General features: G+C 32.8%; 1 protein-coding gene across 1 annotated transcript in view; it reads left to right on the plus strand.

The window, feature by feature from the left end:
- LOC123692812 (protein qui-1) overlaps positions 1 to 23,195 on the plus strand; it is a 124,100-nt gene extending 100,905 nt beyond the window's left edge. Inside the window, exons 22-31 of the mRNA XM_045637608.1 lie at positions 699 to 869; positions 3,001 to 3,195; positions 4,943 to 5,141; positions 11,197 to 11,334; positions 12,777 to 12,863; positions 15,548 to 15,692; positions 17,419 to 17,491; positions 17,921 to 18,025; positions 21,385 to 21,460; positions 22,604 to 23,195. Of these exons, the coding sequence (XP_045493564.1) occupies positions 699 to 869; positions 3,001 to 3,195; positions 4,943 to 5,141; positions 11,197 to 11,334; positions 12,777 to 12,863; positions 15,548 to 15,692; positions 17,419 to 17,491; positions 17,921 to 18,025; positions 21,385 to 21,460; positions 22,604 to 22,620 (1,206 nt within the window). The 3' untranslated portion in view covers positions 22,621 to 23,195. The remainder of the gene's footprint in view (positions 1 to 698; positions 870 to 3,000; positions 3,196 to 4,942; positions 5,142 to 11,196; positions 11,335 to 12,776; positions 12,864 to 15,547; positions 15,693 to 17,418; positions 17,492 to 17,920; positions 18,026 to 21,384; positions 21,461 to 22,603) is intronic.
- The last annotated feature ends 4,267 nt before the right edge of the window (positions 23,196 to 27,462 follow it).

Consider the following 27,462-nt stretch of genomic DNA (forward strand, 5'->3'; position numbering starts at 1 on the left):
GATTCCGAATGGACATCATTAGTTATTTATAGTTTATAAGGATATATTATATAACTTAAATACACGTGCTGCTTGCTCATTCTCTATAATTGCTGTACTCGTGTACATTACGGTCGAATAATCTCGACGAGTCTGAACACTGGTAGGAACATGTGCCATGTAACTACAGTTTATGTCGTTTGATTGTTTCATCAAACGCATCAATTTGTTACGCAGCCGCCTATTTGAATATCGACTAGTTTGTAATATGTAATCGTGCGTTTATTTTTATTACATACATCAACTGGTTCATAATTTCAACTAATTTCTTGTACGATGTTGTAATTTTTAAATAAAGTACTTGGAAAATTAAAGTTACGTTATACTAAATGTGTGGGCTAGAGTCAACGATTCATGTTTCCATGCGACCCGCCCAGCGATGTTATACTTAGGGACTTTTTCTAGTAACTCCATGAAACTATTAATCTATGCTAATATTTCCTGAATAGTTTGTTTGTTTGAACGCGCTAATCTCAAGAACTACTGATCCGATTTGAAAAATTATTTCGGTGTTGGATAGCCCATTTATCGAGGAAGGCTTATTATCACGCTATATTTATCATTACGCTAAGACCAACAGAAGCGGAGCCAGGCGGGTGAAACCGCGGAGCGCCGTATCGCAATAAAACCGACAGTATATTTACACGTAATCATAACAGGGGCACACAGCAGCCCTCCAATCGCTCGTAATGATGTCGGACAACCGGCGCGCGATGTCGGGCGACCGCGCGCGGCGCGTGCACGTGTGGCTCGTGGACTCGGGCATCGTGCTGCTGTCCGCCGCCGCGCCCGCCGCCCACGTGCACGTCACGCTCAACATGAAGTATGCGGTGAGTGACGTCACACACACACACACACATCCAGTAATATATCGCACATACACTATGATACACATCAAATTGTACACATATAGGTAACATTCGTTAGTAAGTACCACACCAGACACTATGTAGACACTACACATGTTGCGTAGAACATCACATATCGCATATAAAAAAAACACTCATGCTTTGGCAGACTGATCATTTACATTCGCCAAAAGGCACATATTACCTACTGGTATTCCTCAGGCCACATGTTATACGCTACACTCCGCATGCCATATGCTATATGCCACAAGGCTAAATCCGTACGCCCCACACCACATGCCAAACGCCACACTCCATACGCCATACGCCATAGCCACACATCACAATATATTTCACATGCCACTTCGCTAAACATGTAAGTATGTAACACCATAAGAATAGCATTAGGTACCAGCTAAGAAATACTGTTATATAGCACAATTACAGTTCAATTCCCGCGTGTGTTAAAGTTTAAATCAATTAACGCGATAAAATTACACTAGGTATATCGTGTGTCAGGATTGTTTTGAAAAATTGTCGATAAAAAGATCATTCTTTTGTTAGAATCCGATCTCAATGTAATAAAGAACGAAAAACAATCTCAATATTTACACGCATATCTGCAGAGATAACAAAAGGGTGTTGAATAAATAGCAAAATACAAAAAATCTCATTCTTTACTTCATTGGATCTTGAATCGATTGAAACGTGCCTCTTTTGAGATTTCGTTAGGATTTGTTTTAAATCCCATCGCGTGAAAAAATGTTGTCACTAGCAAAACAATTTACGCTCCCCTAAATTCGTTATTTAGGGTTCAATCTTCGTTCTCGTGATAGCTAGATGCCCGAAGATGTAAAGAAATAATAAGCCCTTTCCCAGACAGGGAACAATTTGCCTCTCAAATATCTTTATCGACTTCTGAGAACAATAAGTAGATTTCTTTTGTAAGTTCCATCAATACATTGGATACCAATAAAGTTTTCTCTAGCAAAGATGCTCTTGGAGGGTACTTACGTTATTTTCAATAGCATCCTAGAGTACTATTAAATCTAATGATATCGTATTCTTGATGTTATTCAATTTAGATGTAGAAATTTCGCTCTTGCAGTTTATATAGTTGTAGTGCGGGACTTTGTTATGTGTAGTGATTAATAATATTTGGACTTTACGGTTTACTGGCTCTCTATCATCCTGGACATACTCAACTTAAACCAAAAATGTAGAGATACAAACCTGCTTAACTTCCCGCTTGTTAAATAATTTTTCGAGTGGTTCAATCAATTCACAGATTATAATATGTATTTTGGATATTGATATACATGTATAGATTATGATAAAAAAACATTAATGCGATGCGATACTTATTGGAAAGCACGAGGATCCGACCCTGTTAGCCGTGTAGTGGTGTGGTATCGGTGTCGATGCTTGTCGACATTAATGACAAGTGTAACCATATTATGTATATTGCAAAGGAATATATATTGAACTCGTACATTGTTACTCTTATATCTATGGAACCAACAATCTTTATAACTAAAAAAATGTGTGCGTGTACTAGTGTACACACGTAAGAAGTGAAACTTCTTTAGGACCTTATTTTTCAAAATATAATTTACTATATGCAACTTTACAGAAATACGTCGAATCACGCGTGGTAGGGATAAGAAAAAGATGGCGCGTAACGGAAAAATGTAACACTAAATTTTTTTCCAACCCCGATAAAGAAGTTTCACTTCAAAAAGACGTGTGGCACTCGGGGACTGCCGCGGTAAAGCTATTGCATGCTATGCCTTCAAGCCACACCTCTGCCCGTCGGAGTGGGGAGCGTGAGGTTTTTTCGATACGGAATTTCTTGATTCGGTCCCCGCGCTCAAGGTCCGTGATAGAAGCTATGCTTAAAAGCGTTTTAACTGTAACATGTTAAATGTCTATCCAGGGGCCTTAGACAAAGTAACAATTAAAAAACGATAACGAAGTTAGAAAAGGCAAAAATGTATGGGATTGACATTAGATAGACCACGTGATCTAGCGCGGCGTACTGTCAATCCCATTCATTTTTGCCTTTTCTAACTTCGTTATCGTTTTTTAATAATTACTTTGTCTACGGCCCCAGGTGCTATCCGAAGGCGAGAACTCAGTCCGTATCTGGGCGCTCGCGGAGGGCGACAGCGGTGAGGAGCGGCGCGGGGTGTCGCACGCGGAGCGCGTCACGTGTGTAGCGCTAACTGCTGACTCGCAGCACGTGGTCACGGGCTCTATGGACATGTCGCTGAAGGTGTGGAAACTCGATGGGTGCAAGTTGTCACAGGTGAGTTATTGGCTCAGGATTCTACAGGTAATGCATTAAAAAAGTGTGGGCGCTCGCGGAGGGAGACGGCCAGTTTTTTATTTTTACCAAGACCCAACTTGACAGAATATTAGAAATTATTATTATCCTTTTTCTTTTCGTTTGTTTTCTTAACTTTATGTTAAGTCATTTGGTAAGATATTGATGGACAACGTTGCTTAGTAAATAAATGATGTTTATAAAAATTAAAAAAGTATATACCCGAAGAGGAGTATGTGTTTAAAAGTTAATTATTATAGCGTAAGCAGACTGACGTGTTTGGTAAGAAATTAGAATGGAGCTTTTACAGAAAAATAGAATGTAATAACGAAAATCGTGTCTTAAAATCTTAACAATGTTGCTGTGAATATAAGCTAAAATAGGTAATCTGTATATTTATTAAATACATTATACATTTAATTAAATTAAGTAAAGACCCGCGCATAAATGGTTCGAACAACGACAATGAACAGCGTGAAAATTAATTAATAGGATTACAAAGGTGAAATTTATAGAAGCTTCTTTGATAAAGTATTAATAGATAGAGAAGCCAAGGATTTATTAAATGTAGTGTTGGTTAGAATAGTAAATTTTGTGAAGACGAACTGAAATTAAATAATAAATAATTTTTAAGTCTTTATTATGGCAACTGGAAAAATATGAGTCCCAACAAATTTTCGCCAAATCACACCACTGTGACTTAAAATGAGGACAAAGAAAGTTCATACAAAAGTTCAGTTAGTACGGTGTCACCTTTGTTAATTTCCAGAAAAATATTGATTCAACCAATTCGATCAAACAAAATGAGTGATTTTTTCTTTCAGGTATCGTGATTGCTCATGGATATTTTTATTGCATTGCTTATCTATTATAATACTGTATTTTTGACAAAGATCTACAGTTCGGAAGGAAATCCATCAAAAATCTTGAAAACACATCAGTGACTTTAAGTCCTTAGCGCTATAAAACACAATTCACTGCTTCGATCATAAACTGCACTCCGTAGTCCGTCGAGAATTATTTTAGAAAAATGGAGATATCTCAATCCTTTTCAACTGGTCGAATGAATCCAGATAACTGGAAATCAGAGTATATTTCCCAAGTCGGACACGTACTAAATATTTATATGCTCCGTTCAATTATTCATTTTAGTTAAGACTGTCTTGCTAGAAAAGCACTCACATTTTTCCTGCAATCTACGACTTACCCTCTTTACTCTTGTCTTCTTATTTTACTATTCAAATGATTTCAAGTCATAACTGAAGTTAAACGTAACAAATTATATTCAGAATTCAGAAGTAGCATTAAAAATTTAATTTTATTGTTTTGCATGAAATCTGTTTTTGTGGGCTAAGTTTTTTAGTCCTTTTATGAAAAGTTTGAAATACATTTCTTTCTTTAACAAAATCTAACAGCCTTGAGATTCAGAATTCTGAGAAACATTCCAGCAGTGAGGCGGGCTTAGATTATTAATTTGGATTATCTTTTACATTTCCTTATGTGACACACCGGAATAAAGATTGTGATCATCTTCAGTTGTACTGCAAATCGATGATATGAAGACATGTTAAACTGCGTGATTTAGAGTTTTTTGATAATTATGTATTAGACACTACCGGCAATCATATCTTGAAATAAGAGTTTGTGTTCGTACAGGGATTTGGGTAGTGTAAGGCCAGCCTTACATATTATCCTACTTCTGCAAACTTAAGTATTAATTTAATTTTAGGTGTTAGTAGGCCACTCGGATATAGTGACCTGTGTAGCTGTGTCCATCACGAACAAAACCCAAGTGGTCTCCGGTTCATGGGACTGCAACCTTATCGTATGGGATATCAACACGGGCTCTGATGTACATCTTCTGTCGGGGCATTTGGGCAAAGTGACCTGTGTTAAGGTCACTGGAGATGGCACTATTGCGGTTTCTGGTGAGTTTATTTTTGCTTTTCATTTTATAAGTGCGGTTGTGTTAGGTATAGATATATATTTTTAGGGCTGAGTGCAGGACTTTTTATTTTGTGTGTAGGTAGAATGTAGGATAATAAAAAAAAATCTTTTGTCCCATTAAAGATCCTTTGGTTTAAAATGGCATTAAGATAATTCAATTAATCTATGTTATAACTTAATAAATATTTTTGAAGACACATTATTGGGATTATCACCATCCGCAAGTCCTATTACCTGAATTATCTCTAAAGATATATTCTAAAAATGTTCAAGCTTAATCTACCAATTTCTGTAGCATATTTTAGATTCAATATAGTTAGCAACCACTCTCAAAATGGAAACAGCAAGCAAAAAAATCCAATTCATACTCTAGAAAAAATGAACAAAAATATCGTGACAGAACTGAATTTGAGTTAACGAGACGATAAATCTTTCATAACTTTTATTTCTTAAAACTCTTGCGAACTGTAATAGTTAAAACGTTTTCTTCGCCTCTTTTAAATCAAGTAAAAATTTATAGAAACAAAAGTAAGAACATTTTAGTTATGAATTTGAACATGAAGATTATTTTAATAATATAATGAAGTTTATACATCTTATATAATTATTTTGGTTTTGAAAGTCTGCTCATTGAATCAAAGTGTATTAATTACATTTCGGTCATAGTTTGTGGGTAACGTATAATGATCGAAAGTAAAATAGCCTACCTAATCCGATCTCGAAAAGGCTTTCGATAGAGTAGACCATAATGTTCTCGCCGGGAAACTAAATGCTGTAGGTATTAAGGGTAATCTGCTTAGATGGGTAATATCTGTCGGCGCAACGACAATAAACGACTACCGTCAAACTACTAAATAATTATAACTAGCTAAAGTTTACTTAAATCTTTTTAAATAAGTGGTTAAATTAACGAAATAATTAATGTTTGTTAAAAATGATAAAAATTCATTGCAAAAATTAGAGTGGCAACACTCTCAAACTAATTCTTGTGAGTCATGGTTTAATTTAAATACGAGCGTCCGACGGCACAGAGCACATTCACGCGCCGGCCGTTGGAGCGTTCGGAGCTCTCTCTGTAATTACGACGTGGAATAAAAGGGCAGTAAAAATACCCACAGGCGTTCTACTTCGAGTATGAGCGCCTGCTCTGATGATGGTGACGTCAGAATTGCTGACGTCACTCTTTTTAAAAATAGCCTTTGGGCCCTTCTTCCGTCATCAGAAGTTGGATAGAATTCAAGCTCACTCTTTTTAAATTTTAAACGTTTACGTAGTTTTGTAACGGCATACTGGCGTTTGTGTTTTTCTCGTGCGTTGTGTAAAGTAAAAGTTTGTTACGTGGATTATTGTAACGGGAGTGTGGTTCATCGAAGGAATTGTGCGTGCTATCTGCGCCTCTCTTTGTGATAAGCATAAATCTACGAGAACCTCCGAGAAATCTACGAGAACCTCCGAGAAATCTACGAGAACCTTCGAGAATCTGCCTATGTCACAAATGAGTAGGTGTTGGTCGCATGATACGCGAACGGACTGCTTCTGTCATGTGGAGTGTTTAGTGTTATGTAAGGTCAGTGTGGCCGAGGCAGTGTGTTTTTGAAATCCCGAGATGAACTACCGTAGTATTGTAATACGAGAAAAGGCGTACGAGGACGTACGATTGTCAATATGGCCGTGTTAGACGTAACTTTGGTTTAGTATTTTGTGGATGAATAGTTGTCATTATTTCATGTCAGAACATGATTAGCTTCTTAGATTAAATAATGTGAGTGCAAAAAACTGATTTCTTAATAAAACAGTTAAAATCTACGAGAACCTTCGAGAACCTCCGAGAATCTACGAGAACCTTCGAGAACCTCCGAGAATCTACGAGACCCTCCGAGAAATCTATGAGAACCAACCTCCGAGAAATCTACGAGAACCTCCGAGAAATCTACGAGAACCTTCGAGACTCTCCGAGAACCGACAAAAAACATGCCAAGATTATAACTTGACATTGTTACAGACTTTTACAACGAGGCTGGTGCAGAGCGCGCACCGCCTGTCAGTATGGCCGTGTCGGCGCAACGACAATAAACGACTACCGTCAAACTACTAAATAATTATAACTAGCTAAAGTTTACTTAAATCTTTTTAAATAAGTGGTTAAATTAACGAAATAATTAATGTTTGTTAAAAATGATAAAAATTCATTGCAAAAATTAGAGTGGCAACACTCTCAAACTAATTCTTGTGAGTCATGGTTTAATTTAAATACGAGCGTCCGACGGCACAGAGCACATTCACGCGCCGGCCGTTGGAGCGTTCGGAGCTCTCTCTGTAATTACGACGTGGAATAAAAGGGCAGTAAAAATACCCACAGGCGTTCTACTTCGAGTATGAGCGCCTGCTCTGATGATGGTGACGTCAGAATTGCTGACGTCACTCTTTTTAAAAATAGCCTTTGGGCCCTTCTTCCGTCATATCTTACATTAGAAACCGCCGTCAGGCAGTAGTCATAGGAAGTCATAAATCTAACTTCATAAACGTCACCTCAGGAGTTCCGCAAGGATCCCATATATCCCTTTACTCTTTAACATTTTCCTTTTCGATATAACACATTGTATTAAGAACTCAAATTGCTTACTGTATGCCGACGATAACAAAATTTTCCGTAAAGTAACTTGTGCCGCCGATTGTAATCTACTCCAATCTGATCTAGATAATCTCGGAGAATATTTTAAAATTAATAACATCGGTGTAAATATTCAAAAATGCCAAACCATAAGCTTTTCTCGTAAACGTAACGTTATTTTATTTGAATATAGTATCAATAATCAGTTAATTAATAGAACAACTTCAGTAAAGGATCTGGGCATCCTTCTGGACGATAAATGTTTCTTCGACGCCCATATTGAGTACATGTCCAGTAAAGCCTACAAATCCCTTGGTTTCATCCTAAGAACAAGTCAACCTTTTAAAAACTCTCAGTGTTTAAAAATGCTATATAATAGTTACGTCAGAAGTATATTAGAATATGGAAGCATAATATGGCGACCATTTTTTAAAAAATATATAGACATAAAATAAAAACTACTGGGCCTATCCGAATAAAATTTTTATGGGACCAATTCGACACCATCCCGCATCGAACAAAAAAAGAATCACGTAAATCGGTTCAGAAACCTCGGAGTAATCGGTGTACATACATAAAAAAAAAAATATACCGGCCGAATTGATAACCTCCTCCTTTTTTTTGAAGTCGGTTAAAAATAGAAAAAATACAAAAGATATTTATGAAGCATCTTAGCTTTAAAGCAAAACATAACTTTAAGGACTACAAAGAATGCTGCATTTTCTTTAAAATGAATACTCTCGAAGACAGACGTACTCTTTCAGATATTATGTTTCTTTATGATCTCCTGAACAACAAACTAGACTGCCCCCAAATAACAGAAAATATATATTTTAACACCCCTCTAACTCGAACACGTAATACTCCTTTATTATTTATACCACGTACAAAAAATCAATATATGAAGAACTCACTCTTTAATCGCCTACCTTCGATATACAATGAAAAATTTTCTACTCTTGACATATTTAACAGTCCTCGCAATCGTTTTAAATCCAATGTAACTAAAATATTATCAAACGTACCTAACACATTTTAATCATTCACACGCACACACATACATACACACAAACACACCCAAACGCACTCACCCACACACACAACTCACCACTCTTTAATAAGTTACTGTTTTGAATATACATATAATTGGTAATAATTGTAAAACTCGTAATTGGCGTATTGTATCATAGATATAAGTAGATTAAGTCAAACTGTAAGCTGTGTAGTTTTCGAATAAATAAATAAATAAATAATGATATTTGCAAGGAAAGAAAAATGTTGCCATTAACGATTCCCACTAAGCTCACCTTAGTTTTATGGCCCTCCTTAACGAATCATTTCTTGTAAATACGCAATAAAGCAGTAGGGGTTATAAATTATACCCCTGTCACGCAACTCATATGCAATAAATCTACGTCGATAAATAATGTTTTTTTTCCTGTTCATATTAAAAATTCCCATATATTTTTACCAAATTCCGGACAAAATTTTATCGTATATCTAATAGGTATATCTAAACGATTCATATTTAAATTTAGATGGTGGAAGTTTCTTTTGATAAAATTTAGACGGAAATATTCATTCGCAGTGAATCTCGGACTCATTTATTTAATTTTCTCGCAGTCTATTCAACGTCGGAGAAGCACTTAAGACCCTTACATCAAGGGTTAATTTAATTCCCTTGAGAATCCTTGATAATGTTGTAGGATTATTATAAGAATGTGCAGATACTTGTAGTAAAATATAATAATCCTCTATAGACCATAACTTACAATTCCTTCATCTCCTTTTCCTTTTATAGATATTATCATGACTATAGAGATACCTATTTGTATAAGATTTTATTTTCATGAAACGTATATCCAAATATTAATAATATCATAATTTATACCAACTGATAGAAATCTGTTGTTCTAATTATGTCATAAAGATATGAATTATAATAATATCCCACTGTCGCGATGAAAAAAATATTTATTTACCAAGTCAATAATCGTGCCTCTAGTTGTTTAAATTCTAATTTAAATGCTTATTAATTATTATGAGGATCGTATTTAAAAGTCAAATGAAATTCATGATCTACTAATTGAAGTTCAATAGCAATCGCAATATTTTTTGTTTGTGCACATTTGGTTTTGTGCTCTATGTACATATTTCCATAAATTCATGGTCACATTTTTTTACATAACTAAATTTTTTTATTCGTCAAACTTTTCTATTGTATTCCTAATCATAGGAACACTCATTATTGAGTAATAAATTTGAGAGAAGTAAATATTGGAAGTAAAATTATCGAAACTATAATATTTTTACTATTTTATTTACCAAAAAGATACCGACGTAAGCATAGGTTTATTCATTTGTAAAAACACGAAAAATAATACATAAATATTTATAAAAAATGGATCATATAAAATATTATTTAAAAAACTACCTATACTAAAGAATATTACAAGGTAAAAACCAAGAAGACTTTCTTCTAGAATCAATCTGGTGTCAATACATTCGGTCAAAAATAATCCATATAAAGAAAGTAATCTTAAATTTCTAGAATTTTCTAGTACTCTCACTTCGATTAAGATACAGTACCTACGTTGCTTACGACTTACAACTATACATTAGTGTGAAATGGAAATACTCAGAAGTGAGAACTAATTCACATATTACGCTCTGGGTAACATTGCATAGCAAAGCAGTAAACGGGTCAATTATTCAAGCATCTCTAGCCATCTTGTGGTTATGGGATGGACTATAAAGCACATCCCGACTGAGCTAAGCGTAATTACTACATTGTCCAGTGTAATAATTATATTTAGATGTAAGTTAGTGGTCGATAAAGTGACTGATAGCCATATTGCATATAAGCAATTGGATCATAATGTCATTTTGCAATCCATGTTATTATTAGTATAAAGTATAGCGAACGTATTGTATAATATTATTATAATGCGAAAGTCTGTCTGTCTGTTTCGCCCTTGGTAAAGCATTGGGATACTCCTTTTTAGGTATGTGTCTATGGCTAATCCGCATTGCACAAAGTTTTATAGATTGAATAGGTTGTTTAAGTACCTACCTATTTCGATTAATATTTTCTTTTTATTTTATATAACATATGTATATCGATGTAATGTAAAACCATCATACGATGCTGTTCTTCATGGCACATAACGTCCAACGAGCCTTACTTACCTTACTTACTTTTATTTTATTTTATTTATTATAGAATTTCCAACAAAGGACACAGTTCACGTTTATTACATCTTATTAAAATACATAATCTACTGTACCTTCATCATTTTCATCGTGATATATTTTTCTTTTCTCACACCTGCAACATTTCAATTGCAAATGAGGTCCATAGTTCGTAGTATTTCTCTATACTTACTACTAATTAATTATTTACTTTTTGTATACATTTCCACCAGGCGCGGAAGACAAAACGCTAATAATATGGGAGACGAAGCGCGGGCTCGCGCTGACGTCACTCGCGCTGCACGTGCCGCTCCTCGACCTGCAGATCACCAGCGACTGTTCGAGAATTGTGGTGCATTTGTTGGATAGAGGTGAGATATTAGTGGATATTTGATAGGGTTGTTTCATTTAGAAGTATATTCATGTTAATAAGAGCTGTCGAAAGTTGGGAGGAAAGATTAGATTTATTTTAGTTTGTTACGAATAAACTTGAAAGTTAACCTACATATATAGAACAAGAAAGATTTTTTTTTATCATTATAAAGAACATAATAATATACGCTTTAAATTTACCTTAGTCTAATATACGAATTTTCTTTAACCCATTGAGCGGATTGAGCCCCGAGCGGCCCGATTGGTCCACGACACAATAGATTTTCTATTGTGTCTGTGATTCCGGGGGCTGAGTTATTAAAATTTACATAATATTTGTATAAATAGAATGAACAATAACTAGCATGGTATATGAACGTGATAAGTTGAATAAATAGCCTTTGAATATTAACTTTGATTTTTGTTTGCTTACAATAAATCAATATACAAATAAAGTATGAGTAATGACCGATTATTTTTATTATAAAGTTAAAATTTAGAATTGAAGAGACCTGGGTTCAATCCATGATACAATCTAATAAAAATTTCTTTAGATCTGGCTGAAACTGATCGCCTGGCTGTCCTAGTGTAACAGATACGCGTATTAGTATTATAAGGGCGTTTGTCCACTACAAGGAATTTTACGGTCCGGCATTCCGATTTTTTACGGTCCGGTATGGCACGCCATTAATCTAAATACTAGCTTGTGCACTATACGTAATTTTACTGTCCGAGATTTTACTTTTCCCTATTCCGGATGGTTTTTTGTTTCTACGAGTCGCTGTAGGTATAATTGTTTTCGAATGCCCACTTGCTTGGATTTTACTCTTTTTACTGCATATACCAATTGAAAGCAAGCTCTTGTTTTACTTTCTTTTAGTTGGCAATGAGATTTGAGAAGTCGGTATTGTTATTTTATATACATTGACCTATAATTATTATCTAACACGCATTTTAAATGTTATAACGAAGTAATATAATATTTCACCTTCTTTAATTTTTACTCGTTTCATGTAAAATGCTAAAACAATCATTTACGATAGCATTATACCGCTAAACTTCCTTGAACTATATCGCACTGATCCGAGTAAAGACGGACAGGTGCACAAGCAATTCATCGGTTTTTTCATGCCACACCGGACCGTAAAAAAATCGGAATGCCGGACAGTTAAATTCCTTGTAGTGCACAAGCGCCCTAATCAGTTGTTTTTCAGTGCCACTTTTTAAGCAATAAATTTTAGTGAAAAAAATTATATCAATTTGTTTACAGAATCACTTTTGCCTTTCAGTTAGTGACTTAGTAGGAGTACCTACATGGGCTACATGATAAGCTCCGAAATCTTTGTTTTCATTGGATTATTATTAATATTCTCAATATTTCCTAAAAATTCACACTAATAAATCTAAATTTGTAAAGCTATTGAACAATAATATCCAACAGGTTGTCTGCCGATAATCTGTTTGCACAACACGCCGGCCACATACGTCAAGATACCGACTTACGCTGCGCCCACTAAGGACGTTGATGGTATGTACTTGTAAACACACAAACAAATGTTTCCTACATTTGTTTGTGTGTTTGTATGATTTATGCTTGAGCACAAGGGTATTTTCATACTAATACTGTAAAGATGTATTTTTTTTTGTTCATAGCGATTTAACTTTGGACCTGTTTTAACATTTTTTTCGGCATTAAGAAAGCTAAATTATTCCTGAGTGCGGACACGAGCCGGCTTGATTAAAATAAGTTTATTAGTTCAAATAAATAACCAAAGATTAAAAATAATACTGTATTATTATAAAGTAACACCGTATATTTTCAATAACCAAGTAACTAACTTCAAAATGTAGTCCCAGACTGTAATTTCGTCAATGAACAAGCCTATTATTTAAATCTAATACCAAAGAAAATGCAGTTTTTATACGCTATAGATCCAATACCGTCGGGGTTCGAATGAAAATCGTATTAACTCGATTCCATCGCATGTCATACACGATGATTGGAAAGGTTAACCGGAATTTTCGCACACGCTATATTCCGCTCTAACTGTAAAACAGAAAATAAAATTTTTCATTTTTGTCTATATTCGGTTATGTTTAATCGAATAAATTTAAAATATAGGATACTAGCTGACAAATTTTGTTGTGCCAGGACACCCTAATTGTGTTAGTGATATAAAAAATAGTTTACGACCTATAAGTCTCAGAGCTGTACCATATAGGGTCTACTACATAAAAATCATAAAACAGTCGTCGATCGATCAAGTCGTCCTCCTAGTCGTTTCTGAAGAAAGTGATTATACTGTTGCTAGGATTACTTTATACATATATAATAAAATAAATAAATATATTTTTTTGGTTTTTATGGCATTCAAATGCTTTATAAATATAAATTTATAAAGAATAGAAAAAATTCGATCACGAGGCGAAAATATAAATTCAAGAAAAGGTCGTGTTCCATCGTTACAATATTGTATTCACTGAAAAGTGCTTCATATTGGTTGAGATGGTTATTAAATCATCTCAATAGATGGCGCGCGATGTGTCCCTTAAGACACATAAAACTGAAAGAATAGAATAAATTCGATTACTCAGGCGGGTCACGAGTGGCTGAGTTGAGGCATCCGCCCCGGAATGGCGCGAAGGATGCGGGTTCGAATCCTGCCTCGTGATCGAATTTTTTCTATTCTTTATAAATTTATATAAATAAATATTTCAGGACAATTTCACACAAGGCAGGATTCGATCCCATTCTAAGCTTTCCCTTTTTTATGGAAACCAGATGGCTGATAAACATACATAATATATGTATAATTTTAAATGAATACTTATATAGATAATTAACACCCAGACGCATCACAGTAAATGTACTATAATAATGGGACTCGATAAATGTATCGAGTCCAATTTTCCCATCTTATACATATAATTCGAGCGAGACCCATATGGAAGTTACTTTATAAAGTGGCAGCAAATACAACATCAATATTCCACTGCGCTTCATTAGAAAGTTCCGTGAGTGCAATTTGCTCCGTCTTCAGATTCCCTCTATTCAATAGAATTTGATTATACATTTTAAGTTCATTTTAAACGCTTATTGATTTTCTCAGAATGCTTTTAGCGAGAAATATACGTAGTAATATTTTAACAAAACCCTACAAAATGCTGTTAGATTGAAAATCAGGACACAATTTTCAATAATCTCTTCGAAAAGCACATGTGATCTATATTTAGTAAATAAAGCAATATGAATGTCGTCGAACGTCGTCCTAACGTCTACGTTCACCTTTTTCCAATTTATATTCATAATATTACTTGTTTCTTAGAAATATCCTTTTATAACATTTATAAAAGGAACCCATACTTTTATATCCGCATGTCTGATCGCTCGCTTCATAGAAACACGATCGATGCATTGTATCCTAAAACAATGGATCTGAATCGAGAAATATGATTCCCTCAGGAATATTCTTCTTTGTATCTTTACTTATCATGATACTGGACCATAATGCATTAGATACACAAATCCCAATGGAGTAAAAACGAATATAATAAACTTTTGTTACAAAGTTCTGATAAAAGAAGAAGTTAAAAGAAATATTTTATTTTACGGTAAGTAGGTAAGCGAAAAAGCAAATGTCAACAGTAAATCGATTAATGACGTGAAAATGTATTGTTCCAATTACCGGTTTACTGTCGTCAAGCCAAATGAGTCCCATAGTTATAGCTGTGGTCTGGTATGCGAGACCGCGTAAATTGTTCCACACCACAAAATGTTTGAGCGGTTACGATGCAGTACGTTTTTGGAAAACAAGCCAAACACATTGTTTAAGGCTTTTCAGTATTAATGAAGGGGATTTATTTAATGTTTTGTTATTCTATATGGAATGCTTGTTTGTTTTGATATGTCGAGCGTTTGAGAGGCATTGTAAATAAACCATCCAGGGAAATGTAAACAATGCCCTGAAAATGGGTACATATTATTTCAAATACCTTCATTATATGTATGAATACAAATTTTAAAGAGAGTTTATAAACATTTTCTTTTGTTATCTATTTCAGTTATTCATTCCCCATAATCCTTGGAATGATTGTCTCTTTAGAAAATAAACGTTTCCTTTATTTTATGAACCGCATAATATCGTAACCGCATAGGTAATCTATTAAAAGTTACAGTGGAATTTAATAATTTATATTACACCCTCTCAACAGAACTTCGTCCGTTAGCTCCGAAGCGACCAATGAGAAGATTGCTAAAGAAAGAAGTATCTCTGGACACTTACACTTGGCAGAAGAAATACGCGCATCTTACATCGGCTGCTATGATGGCGCAAGTTGATGAACGGCTTAAACGGAGGTGAGATACTTATTATTAGTTTCATTTTATCATATAACATATACAAAATAATCAACTAATTGATAAAGTGACTGAAATATTTAAATTTTCATAAGTCTGCCATCTTCTCTTCTTAGTATCTTTATTGTCCAGTAATAATCTCATGTTTAATTGAATTAAAAAATGTTGTCCAAAAAATTGATACCATAGGCTTATTAAAAAAAATAGTCACGAATCACGAGCAAATAACACAAAAAAATACTTAGAAATAAATTGTAAATAGTCCGGTAATAAACGTCAAACGCTTCGCATTAGCATCCGCATGTAAAACGGCTTAAAGGAAATTGTGTAGGATGAGATTGCAGGATACGGAGATATAGGGAATACGGGACAGGGAAATACAGTCTTACTGATCGTGAATATAGAAACAAATTTATACGAATATATTTTTAAAGAGAATATAATATGTTTTTTGTGATAAGGATCGACTAAAAAGTTGCAAAACTAGCAGAAAACTGAATTCTCCGTAGGAATTGATCGGCTTCATTTTATTTTTCGTTTTCATCCCGGGTTAATTGCAGACTAGCCCTGATAAACGGTTAATCTTTAGAGAGATCAGGATATCGTCGATATAAAACTAGGTGTAGGTTCAATATTGGTTTAATTGACAGATACTTAATAAATAAATTCTAAGCCTAAATGGGGATGAGCCGCATTTCCACACTTTCCATTCTGTAATTAGGATTTTTAAAATTCAAACAAGCTAATGAAATGTCTCATATATCATATTTTCCATTTGATAACAAAATTAGTAGATGGAAGGCTTCTAGTATACGAGGTATCCGAGAGAAATTCGTTTAATTTATTTCAAATGCATACTCACGTGAGATGAGAGTGGTCGGCTAAAAAGTCCTCTTTTGGGAACAGAGTTAAATTTTTGCATTAATTTTTGCCCAGACATTTTAAACCTATGTACTTATAGGAATTATAAAATATTATTTATTAGCATATTGCGTACACGTTTGAAACATAATATGAATCAAACTTAAACTCAAACTCAAACATTTATTTATTCAATTAGACTTCTTCGAGAATCGAATATAAGATAGGTAATATCAAGCAAATAATTATGTATCTATATTTTGAAATGAAACGCTACATGGACTTTGCAAGCACGGCTTTAAATTGAATGTTTCCTTCAATGATATAATACAAAACTTATATTCAATATTGAATTTTAAAATATTTTCAATATAAATTCCTTTTGTAAAAATAAATTACCCATTACACGTGACACATCCCGTAAATCAACATCAAATGCATAAGTTAAACCAAACTATTTTCGTTGACCTTTCATTAAATAGTCGGTCATTGGCACTACAACTTTCGCGGATCAATTACGCAGGCAATTTCAGGAACAGTTTGATGTTGTTTGGAAATTATTAAACATTCTATAAGTTATTTTGTTTGTAGGTTCTGTGATAGTTATAGAACACTAGCTTTCCGCCCGCGTTTTCAAAGAAAAACCCGCGTAGTTCCCGTTCTCGTGGGATTTCCGGGATAAAACATATTCTATGTGTTAATCCAAGTTACCCTCTATATGTGTGCTAAATTTCATTGCAATCGGTTGACTAGTATTTGCGTGAAAAAGTAACAAACATACACAATACACATCCATTCTCACAAACTTTCGCATTTATAATATCAGTAGGAATTAGTAGGATTCTAGAAGTAATTTTGTTTATAGGTTCTCCGTATCAGCTTCGATGGAGGAAATATCTAAAATACAGGAGGCGAAGGCCAAGGATCTTGGTTCGCAGGTATGTTTTTTTTTTTGTGAATGATGCTGATAAATACAGTTGAATTAATGATGATTATACATGTCTTAAAAATTTATCAATTTTCACGGAATGTTGAAACATATTAAAGTAAAAGCAATAATTGAAATTTAAAGCATGCTTAAATATACTGCTGATGTAGTTTTCATAAATTATTTAATTCAAATTCAAAGATGCCTATTTGTGTAACAAAATTGATTCACCGAGATATAAAAAAAACTAACAACCTAGAAATGTTGACGCAAAAACTAAAAAAATCCATACTAAGGACGTCGTTAAAGTTGAAGTAAAATGATTTGCATGCAAATGTAACACTAACAAATGTTAACACAAGATTACCACAAACATAATATTATATATTTATCTCCAAAAATATAAATCAATACCTACCCTACAATATAAATAAAACAGGTGAGCTTAGGCCCGGAACAAGCGGCACTCGCTCAGTCGCAACACTTCGACCAGCTCGAAGCGCTCTGGAACAAGATCTCGCCGCCCAGACGACGATCCAACAAGGTAAATAATATATTTTAATCTAATTTGGATGAGTTCTATTGGCTCTACTTAGTACCTACTAAAAATATAACAAAAATATATAATTTCCGTATGCCTATATACTATGGCATATGGAAAATTTTCAACGAACGATGAATTCTATTTTTTTTTTCAATTTCAACCTATTTTTTGCCTTTCGTTTCGTTAATTTTTGTACTTCAAAAATATGTTCAAATATTTTTAAACTGCTGTTTAGGGTACGTATAAATTTAGCAAACATTTAGGTAAATAAATAGCTTAAAATTCAAGAAAAAGGAAGCTCTTTCAGAAATTTTCCATCATTGAGCACACACATTATTCAAATAAACACTACTTTTATGCAAAATCCAATTTGCCTATCGGTATTATTTTTACATATCCTAGACTATTTCTTCCAACACGTAATATTTGCTTATTTTCGCTTTTATTATTCCATGATTATACTATAAGTATAAACCTACTTAAGATACCGACTTCTTAAAAAGAAGCCTTAGGATATTTGTAATAATTAGGACATGATTGATTTCTAGGTAATTTTTTTTTTAATAATTAATTATTACGTAAAATATTAAATGCCCATCGTCTGGAAGCAATGTACGAGGGCAGTCCCAAAAGTAGCCGACCTAACCAAGAAAAAACAAAAAATATGGAATAAATAATATTTATTTCTCTACATAGCTTCCTTGTAGTCCTTTACACTTTTCCCAGCGGTGCTCTATATCTTCAATGCCGCGTCTGTTGTAGGAACCGTCGAGCTCTTCAAAATAGGCATTAACCGTAGACTCAACATCTTCATTGCTTAAAAAATCTTTTCCCAACGAGCTATTTTTTAAGTTTGGGAACATAAAATAATCAGATGGGGCCAAATCTGATGAATAAGGTGCATGAGGTAGCAATTCAAACTTTAATTCTTCGATTTTAGCAATCGCAATGCCGGAGGTGTGGACTGGCGCGATGTCCCGATGAAACAAAACTTTTTTCTTTGATAGATGAGGCCGTTTTATTAACCGACTTCAAAAAAAAGGAGGAGGTTATCAATTCGGCCGGTATATTTTTTTTTTTTTTTTTTTTTTTATGTATGTACACCGATTACTCCGAGGTTTCTGAACCGATTTACGTGATTCTTTTTTTGTTCGATGCGGGATGGTGTCGAATTGGTCCCATAAAAATTTTATTCGGCTAGGCCTAGTAGTTTTTATTTTATGAGCATTTTTGTCTGTACTCGATGACTTAATTTCAATGTAGCAAGTAACTTTGATTCACTTCCCGGTAACCGATTGAGCTGAAATTTTGTATACGAATGTAAATTGGATAGCGATGAAACATTATCATGACATGGAGCTGATCTGATGATGGAATCGGAAGGTGGCCATAGGAACTCAGTAATATATTGACTCAACTTTATCGAGTTTGGGCTCGTTTGATTCGTGTTGAAAAATACACTAAAAAGTATTAAATAAAAATAACTGCGTTAAAAACAACCGACTTCAAAAATGGAAAAGTAAGAAATAAAAAAGATTTGATATTATTAATTACTACATATTATTTTTATGTGCTATTTATTAAATAGGTTTGAAGTCGGTGCCAAACACTAAGCACTTAGTATTAAGCCCATGCACCGACATCAAACCTTTTTAGTAAATAGCACATAAAAATAATATGTAGTAATTAATAATATCAAATCTTTTTTATTTCTTACTTTTCCATTTTTGAAGTCGGTTGTTTTTAACGCAGTTATTTTTATCTTTATTTCTTCACTTAGACGCTGCAACAAGTTTGCGTATTACTTGCTGTTTATGGTTTTTCTTCTTGGTAGATAATCTATGAAGACTATCCCACAAGCGTCCCAGAAAACCGATGCTATGACTCTTCCTGCCGATGGAACCGTTTTTGCCTTCTTTGGGGCCAATTCTCCCCTTGCAGTCCATTGCTTTGACTGTTCTTTCATCTCCGGTGTGAAATAATGAACCCACGTTTCATCCATGGTAATAAATCGACGCAAAAACTCTGCACTATTGCTTCGAAATTTTACCAAACACTCAACTGAAACATCCTCACGACGCTGTTTTTGCTCTAGTGTGAGTAATCGCGGCACCCACCTTGCGCACAGCTTCCTCATGTCCAAGTTTTCAGTTAAGATACGATGTACTGCACTTTTTGAAATGCCTACCATATCTGCTAGCTCGCGCACTTTTAGTCGAAGATCATCCAATACAATTTTGTGGATTTTTTTACCATTTCTGGTGAAGTCACCTCATTTGGTCGCCCACTGCGAGGTTCATCTTGGCAGTTCGTTCGGCCACGTTTGAACTCGGCCACCCAATATTTTACCGTTGTAAACGAAGGAGAAGACTCCCCCAATGTAGAATCTAGCTCTTCTTTTATGTTAGTTGGGCTGAGGCCTTTCAAATGAAAGTATTGAATGACGTATCGTAGACCAATTTTTTCCTTAATAGAAAATTCTCTGACAGCGATCGTAGACCAATTTTTTCCTTAATAGAAAATTCTCTGACAGCGTTCACTTTCAAGGACTACAAAACAAATGACAAATGACCTAGTGTGTTCAAATTCCAAATTTAAAATCCGCATTGATCAGACTTTTTAAAAAGAGTATTTAGTCGAATAAAACTGCCAGTACGTAAGTCAGGTCGGGTAATTTTGGGACCGCCTACGTAGAAATATTATTTGTAGACCCTTTACTTCAATTCCCTAAAGATCCTTGTCTACCGCCGCTACCTACTGAAATTATTATAAGTATGTTAATTAAAAAAGATGTCAAAAGGTTAATTTTTCAAATTCACAGACATTGCCGTTAAATATTGAGCCAATAAAATTGCGATTAATTAATTTCTATAGATATTTACAAAACTAAACTCTTTGTTAGACAGCGATTTTTAACATTATGTAGGTAGGTATATTTTTATGTGCACTAAAAGTTTTATTTCATGAATGTTATGAAACGCGTATACCCTCAATCTTATAAAAATAATGAACCATTCCAATTTTGTTTATTGAACTAATATAGATAATATCAAATCAATATTGGAGTTAAGGTGATTATTTGTGTAGTTTTTGTTAAAATTCAGTGTTCAAAATGTTATTTCATTAAAATATATACGCGGAGTCGTCTACTTACGCAATTTGAATAATATCGTCGCTGATTTCCAAATAATTATTATTATGTTCTCAAATAATAGATAACAGGTAAAAAATAGTGCGTAAAGTAATATGCCTATAGTGAGCTCACTGAATATTTTTAAATATAATAATATATTAATTAATATTTCTATATAGACTCGTGTAATAAATATAGAACTATGATAATATCGTTCCCATTGCAGTCGCTATCCAAACAGAGCTCTCTGATCGAGCGACTCGACTCGTCTGATGAAGAGCACACTCCTGTTGAAGAGCAAGGTAAGGTTATACGTACACTACATTAAATAAATGGATTTTTTGGGTAAATGTTGGTGTATTTTTCGTTGGTGTTAATGCGAATTTTTGTGTGGGTAAAGGTATTTTTATTTTGTTTGTGTAAGTATTAAGGTTTCGTCTGAATGAAGTCAAAGCAAAATTAAAATTAAGGGCAAGATAAAGAATATCTAAGCTCGCTATAAAGAGTTTGCACTATCCGGATTTGATATAATGAACAAATCGCATTTGAAATCCGTTAAAATGTATTTAAATTGTTAACATAATGTAGACTTAGTTTGTCAGCTCACGTGGTTACGCTACACTGAAAAGCAAATTCTTTACCATCGAATATAAACCGCTGGTATAATAATTATGTTAAATTTAGCACAGAAAGATGTCAATAAAATGTTCAGTAATGAGACGTTGGTACCTAGATATGAGTCCCACGCCACTCCCACACAAAACGAGAAGGTCTTTATCGTCTATACTACGGCAATTAAAATCGATTTATGTACTTATAATTATAGTGAATTTTCTCATTTCAATCATACAAAAAAATATGTAGGTGTATTAAGCTTGTGGTATATTTTTCTTTGTAAAATTCATTCAGTCAATGTGAAAAATCTATAATAGAGCTGAGATCGAGAAATCAATAATTTTTATTCCCAATATTAAAAAAATTGACAAAAATTTAAGAAAAATATTAAAATTATCAATACTAGGCTTTACATTGGAAATTAACTTAATGAGGGATAAATTCAATTCATACCTAGTTACTAAGTTGTTTACAAATCTTAAGAAATAATTAGTAAAGGTCTTTCAGTATTAATTTCGTATTGATACTTCTTGCTACTTCACTACACAATGACTTCTAAAAATAAATTCTGTACCTGAAGATTTAATAAATTCTCAAAAATAAATAGTAGGTACAAAGCAGTATAAGCTTCTGTCCTGGTGTACTTATAAAAATATATTACATGAAAATATAATATTGCGTCGCTTCGCACTTGTGCTATTTCCAAAGCTTCTGTGAAAAGGGAATTTCAAGTATCTCCCTCTATAAAGTTTAATTAATTATCAAGCTTAATCCATCTAACTATCGCTTTGATTTATGTACAAATTGTAATTCCAACTCTTCTATTACAGAACATATGGTGGAGTAAAACAACATACGAAACATTTTTAATTTATTTGGAACCTCATGTACTTATTTTTTGAGCTGGTCTCAACGTATTTAATATATTTTGTTTAGATTACTTAAACGAATTTTAATTGTTATTTACTTTCATAGTACAACTTTAGTATTATTTGAAAATACGTTGTTACATGTGGTATATTTTCAATTGTTTTTAATCGCACTTATCTCAGAGCTTACGGGCTAAATGTATCTAATCGTAGTTTGTTGAATAAACATAGAGTAGGTACCTTAAGTAATTCTTAACCTCCTAAGCCTCTGCAATGTGATCTTATAGTTCTAGCTTCTATTGAACAAGTTTCTTTAACTTCATTTTTACGTGTTTCTAAATGATCAAATACATTATTTTAGTTCTGTGCTGTTTTAATTACTTCTTCTATTATTGAATGCAAATGTAAGCATTAAAACGAAGTTACAGAAACTTGTTTTAACTATTTAGAGTATGGATGTTGATGTTATCTACTATAAAACTTAGAATAATCGTAATGTGCTATATTCAAAGTGTATTTATTGTTATTTTTATTTAATTTATTCTTAATAACATGGATAATGTAAGGGTTGTTTCAATAGATGATTACTTTACTGTATGTGTGACTATCCCGTAGCTATTGCATTTCAAGCATTTCGCTAACTTTTAATTTCGAATAAAAATTAAATAATAAGCGCTATGTTAGTTAACCCTTCTTAAATCGAACTAGTTTTCCAAACTGTGATCCCTTGTTAAGACTTCTAAGTAAGTATCAAAGCAAGTTACCCTAAAATAAGTAAAATAACTTATACTCTAGTGATGTTCTAGTGTACTTATTCTATGTACTTACCTTTTACACGTGTTGTAGGAATTAAACGTCTTCACATAAAACATTAAATAAAACTAGAAAAACAATGTTTGGGTTAACATATTTGGATGTTTTTACAGATGAACAATAAATTTGGATGCATAAACATAATAATTATGGGCATAAACAAATCATTAATAAAAATTAAATTTGTTAGACTTGCAATTGTTTTTCTCGTTTCCCTCAAGTGTCGCTTATAAAACCTGAGGACATTAATTCATAACCTAGATTGGATTGGACTAAATATAACCATTTGTTTGTGAAAGTTGAAATGATGATGAACAGGATGAACAAGTGTTGTTGGAAGTGCTAGATCAACAACATTTGTTCATTGGAGTGACAAGAACAAGCTTATGATGAATAATTACAGTAAATATTTCTTTATTTGTGTTCTTTTGACGCATTTTATTTTTAGTTATGACGAATTTTCACCCAAAACTAAATACCTAAAGCCAAACTATTTTTAATTCATCGCGGGACTTCACCATTTTTTTTTACATTACGTTACTCAATGTTAATTACTATTAATTTCAAAACATGTAGTTATTAATTTTAAACATAAATCCCCATAAAGTTTTTCAGTTTATTTAAGTTCTAAGATTCATATCATTTAATTCCCTCTTTGAAGAGAACTATCAAAATGTTCTAAGAAACAGTCTTAAATACATATTTTCCTCCTTGAAAATATTTTATCTTACAAAGAACAAATCTACTTTTTATGTTACTGTAAATTACGTTGTAAAGTTTTAATTAGGTATATTTTTTTTAATTATGATTAAAATTGTGTTAATGATATATTTTTTTTATTTATGATTAAATTGTGTTAATGATGAAATCATTTATGAATTCCATATTGATTTAATTTTTAATGTATTCAAACTTGTTTGGAAACCGAGTAACTGTTGACGAGGATGTTTTTACTTTTATGTAATATTCCATAAATTATATTGAATTTATATCATATTTATAATTAATAATGTCTGTATTTCTGTACAAAAGCTTTTTGTATTAAATATTTGTTTGATATGGGTTGACTGAAGTTACATCGACTTTGAAAATTTAATATTTATTGTGTTGTTTTTGAAATAGTTCTTATAACAAACACAACACCTACATATTTCAACTTTTACCATAAATATTTTAAACGGATCTCAACAAAGTTGTGAATTTTTTTTGTATTTGTTGTAATATCGATATCAAAAAAACTTTGCGAAAATTCTTTTAGTAGTTTCAATTTGTATTAGTGGTTACCTATTGTTAGAATACGCAATAATATTTTATAAGTAGTTGCACATCTCGTAGTCTATATAGCATTAGAGCTGCATTCTCTTCGGAAAATAATGATTTTATTAAATTGTGTATCTATGACTATTAAAAATTGTTTTTGCTTCAACTTTCTAAAAGACACCTAAAAGAGAATTCATTTGTAAGAACAATATTTTAAGAACTTCCACATCGTATAGAAAATATCTTTGACATTCAAGCAAAGATCCCAAGAACAACTGCTACATCGAAATATTTTAGAGAGATAAATCCAAGTGGATTATGGAAAATTTAGTTTTTTTTTCAAGCAATTAGCATAAAGTTTTTGTTTTTTGTTAATTTAATACACACTGTGTAATATATTTATTTTAATAAACCAAATGTTACCTAAGTTTATCATAAATTTAGAAGTAAGAGACATGTTATTTACTTTTTTCTTAAATTACGCTATTATTATTCCAACGAAAATATTGTTGTTACTCTTTGTGTGCTCTTTATAGGGAAACTGTGTATCCTTGTTGACTATTTGTATGAAATTTTATAAATAATTGAATTTTCCTATCATTCGAACGAATTTTATTTTCGACCTGTCGTGATGTTATACCTGAAAATAAATTCTCTGTTTCCTATATGCTGTTTTATTTTTTCGCCCATATTAGCTGATAATATAGAGATTTATGTATGTGAAATTATGAGCACAAAATTTACGATGTAGTATGAACATTGAACATTATTAGTAAATTGATCAGTGATTAAAAATTGCAATATTTAGTATTTGTATCGTGATTCGTGGCTATGACGCTGCACTCAAACCTGATACATATTTCTACATAAGGGGAAGGGTTCGAAAACTTCCTTTGATACCTGCAAATGGTCATTTGACCAGATTACCAATATTTATAAAACATCTAAAGTCTAAAGTCGTATCTTAGATCAATTGATAGATAATAATTTAATCTATGAAGTAACGAGTACCTAAACATTTAATTGGCCAACTGTTTTGTATAGTCTGGTCTATTTTATTTTATTGCAATATCTATAGGAATTTTATTACCTACTAACGAAAAAACATGTAAATATGTACCTAAATCTTTTCATGATTCATATTATATTAACATCTACAATTTGAAAGCACTCATGATTGTGTTAATTGTGAAGAATAATAAACAAGGTTCATGATATAATAATGTGCAGCCTTATCAGAAAGTTGTTAATAATATTTTGAAGAGCTATCTTATCTCTTAAAGATAAACATAATATATCTATCAGATGAATTAACTTCGAAATTATTACTCATAGCTACCCAGAAAGTGCTTAGAGAAGCTCATCGAAGTTTCGGCTTTAACCCTTAAGTGAAAATGCAAATTTTATTGCGCGTCAGCAGGAAATGTTTAATTAAAACAGTAAACCTTGCAGGGTTCTTTCAATTTAAATGACTATAGTTGAAAAAAGGCTTACATACAACATGAAAGTAAACTGTTAAAAATGCGCCCTAATATATCGATTAACCAGTGCAGCAGTTGTGAATGTTATGAATATGGTATTGTCCCGTTTGATACCTGGACTCCCGAAAGCATTTATCGCGTCGTAGCTATAACTCTGGGAATGTGTCTATCGACAATCGCGCTGGTGCTGCTATTAGTCACGTCGTTCTTGTTCACACAATGGAGAAAGAATTACAAGAACCAAGTGCTCATTCAGTTTATGATATCGAGATTTATATACACGCTCCTCAGGTATTGTTATGATGTTCTGAAAATATGCGAGTTTTCTTTTTATTTTCCGAAATATAGTGAATTAATGATTTTAATTTATACAGAAGCCACAATGACCATCTGGATGTTTATCTTCACTAAACAGATGTATGACAGTTTTGTAAAAGTCTTCAATTTACGATGTACGAGCATAATAAAAGTCGCTCTCGTTGTTTGGATTGTTCCCTTAGTTGTCGTTATTTTACTTCACTGTGTATGCGTTTTATATTTAAAGAAGTTAGTGATGTTTTTAATAATATACTTTGTGCTCATGAGATGGCCATTACTAATAGCTAACGCTATACTTCTCGTGATGGTGCTGAGGGCAATTTTAAAAAGGAAAGTCAAGAATACAGATAAAAACTTACGCATTATCACAGTCATGGTGATTCTTTTATTCACTTTCTGTTTTCAACAAGTTATTGCAGATATTCATAATATTATGTACATTATACGAAGAAACCACTTTTACACAACCTTATATTTCATTGCTTCAATTGTAACAATATATCATTGCGCCTTTTCTATATTTTTTTGGCTATTTGGAAATAAAAGTACGGTAAAATTATGGAAATTAAAAAGAAAGTCAATTAAAAGGCCCTTTGTAGCGTCTGCAATAGTTTCAAGACTGGGTACTACTTCTTTTTAAAACTTTAAATTTATCATTAAGTCTTCAATATTGTAAAACGATTTTACTTTTATATATTTTTATGCACTTTGCACAATCAATATAATATAATGTTGTAACATAAATTACATTAAAAAATGTCTTCTATAATAATTAATCAAGATTCCAGTTTGACGTACCGACGTCCTACGTACGTGCGACCCTTGGTGCGACCTATATAATACCTACCTATAATGTAATTAATTAAGTACTTAAATAAAGTTATCAAAAATATTATAATGCATTTTTATTTATATACCTTCTTGTGAAACTAACCTATATCTTAATGT

This window comes from Colias croceus, chromosome 6, assembly GCF_905220415.1.
Source record: "Colias croceus chromosome 6, ilColCroc2.1".
NCBI classification, from domain to species: domain Eukaryota; kingdom Metazoa; phylum Arthropoda; class Insecta; order Lepidoptera; family Pieridae; genus Colias; species Colias croceus.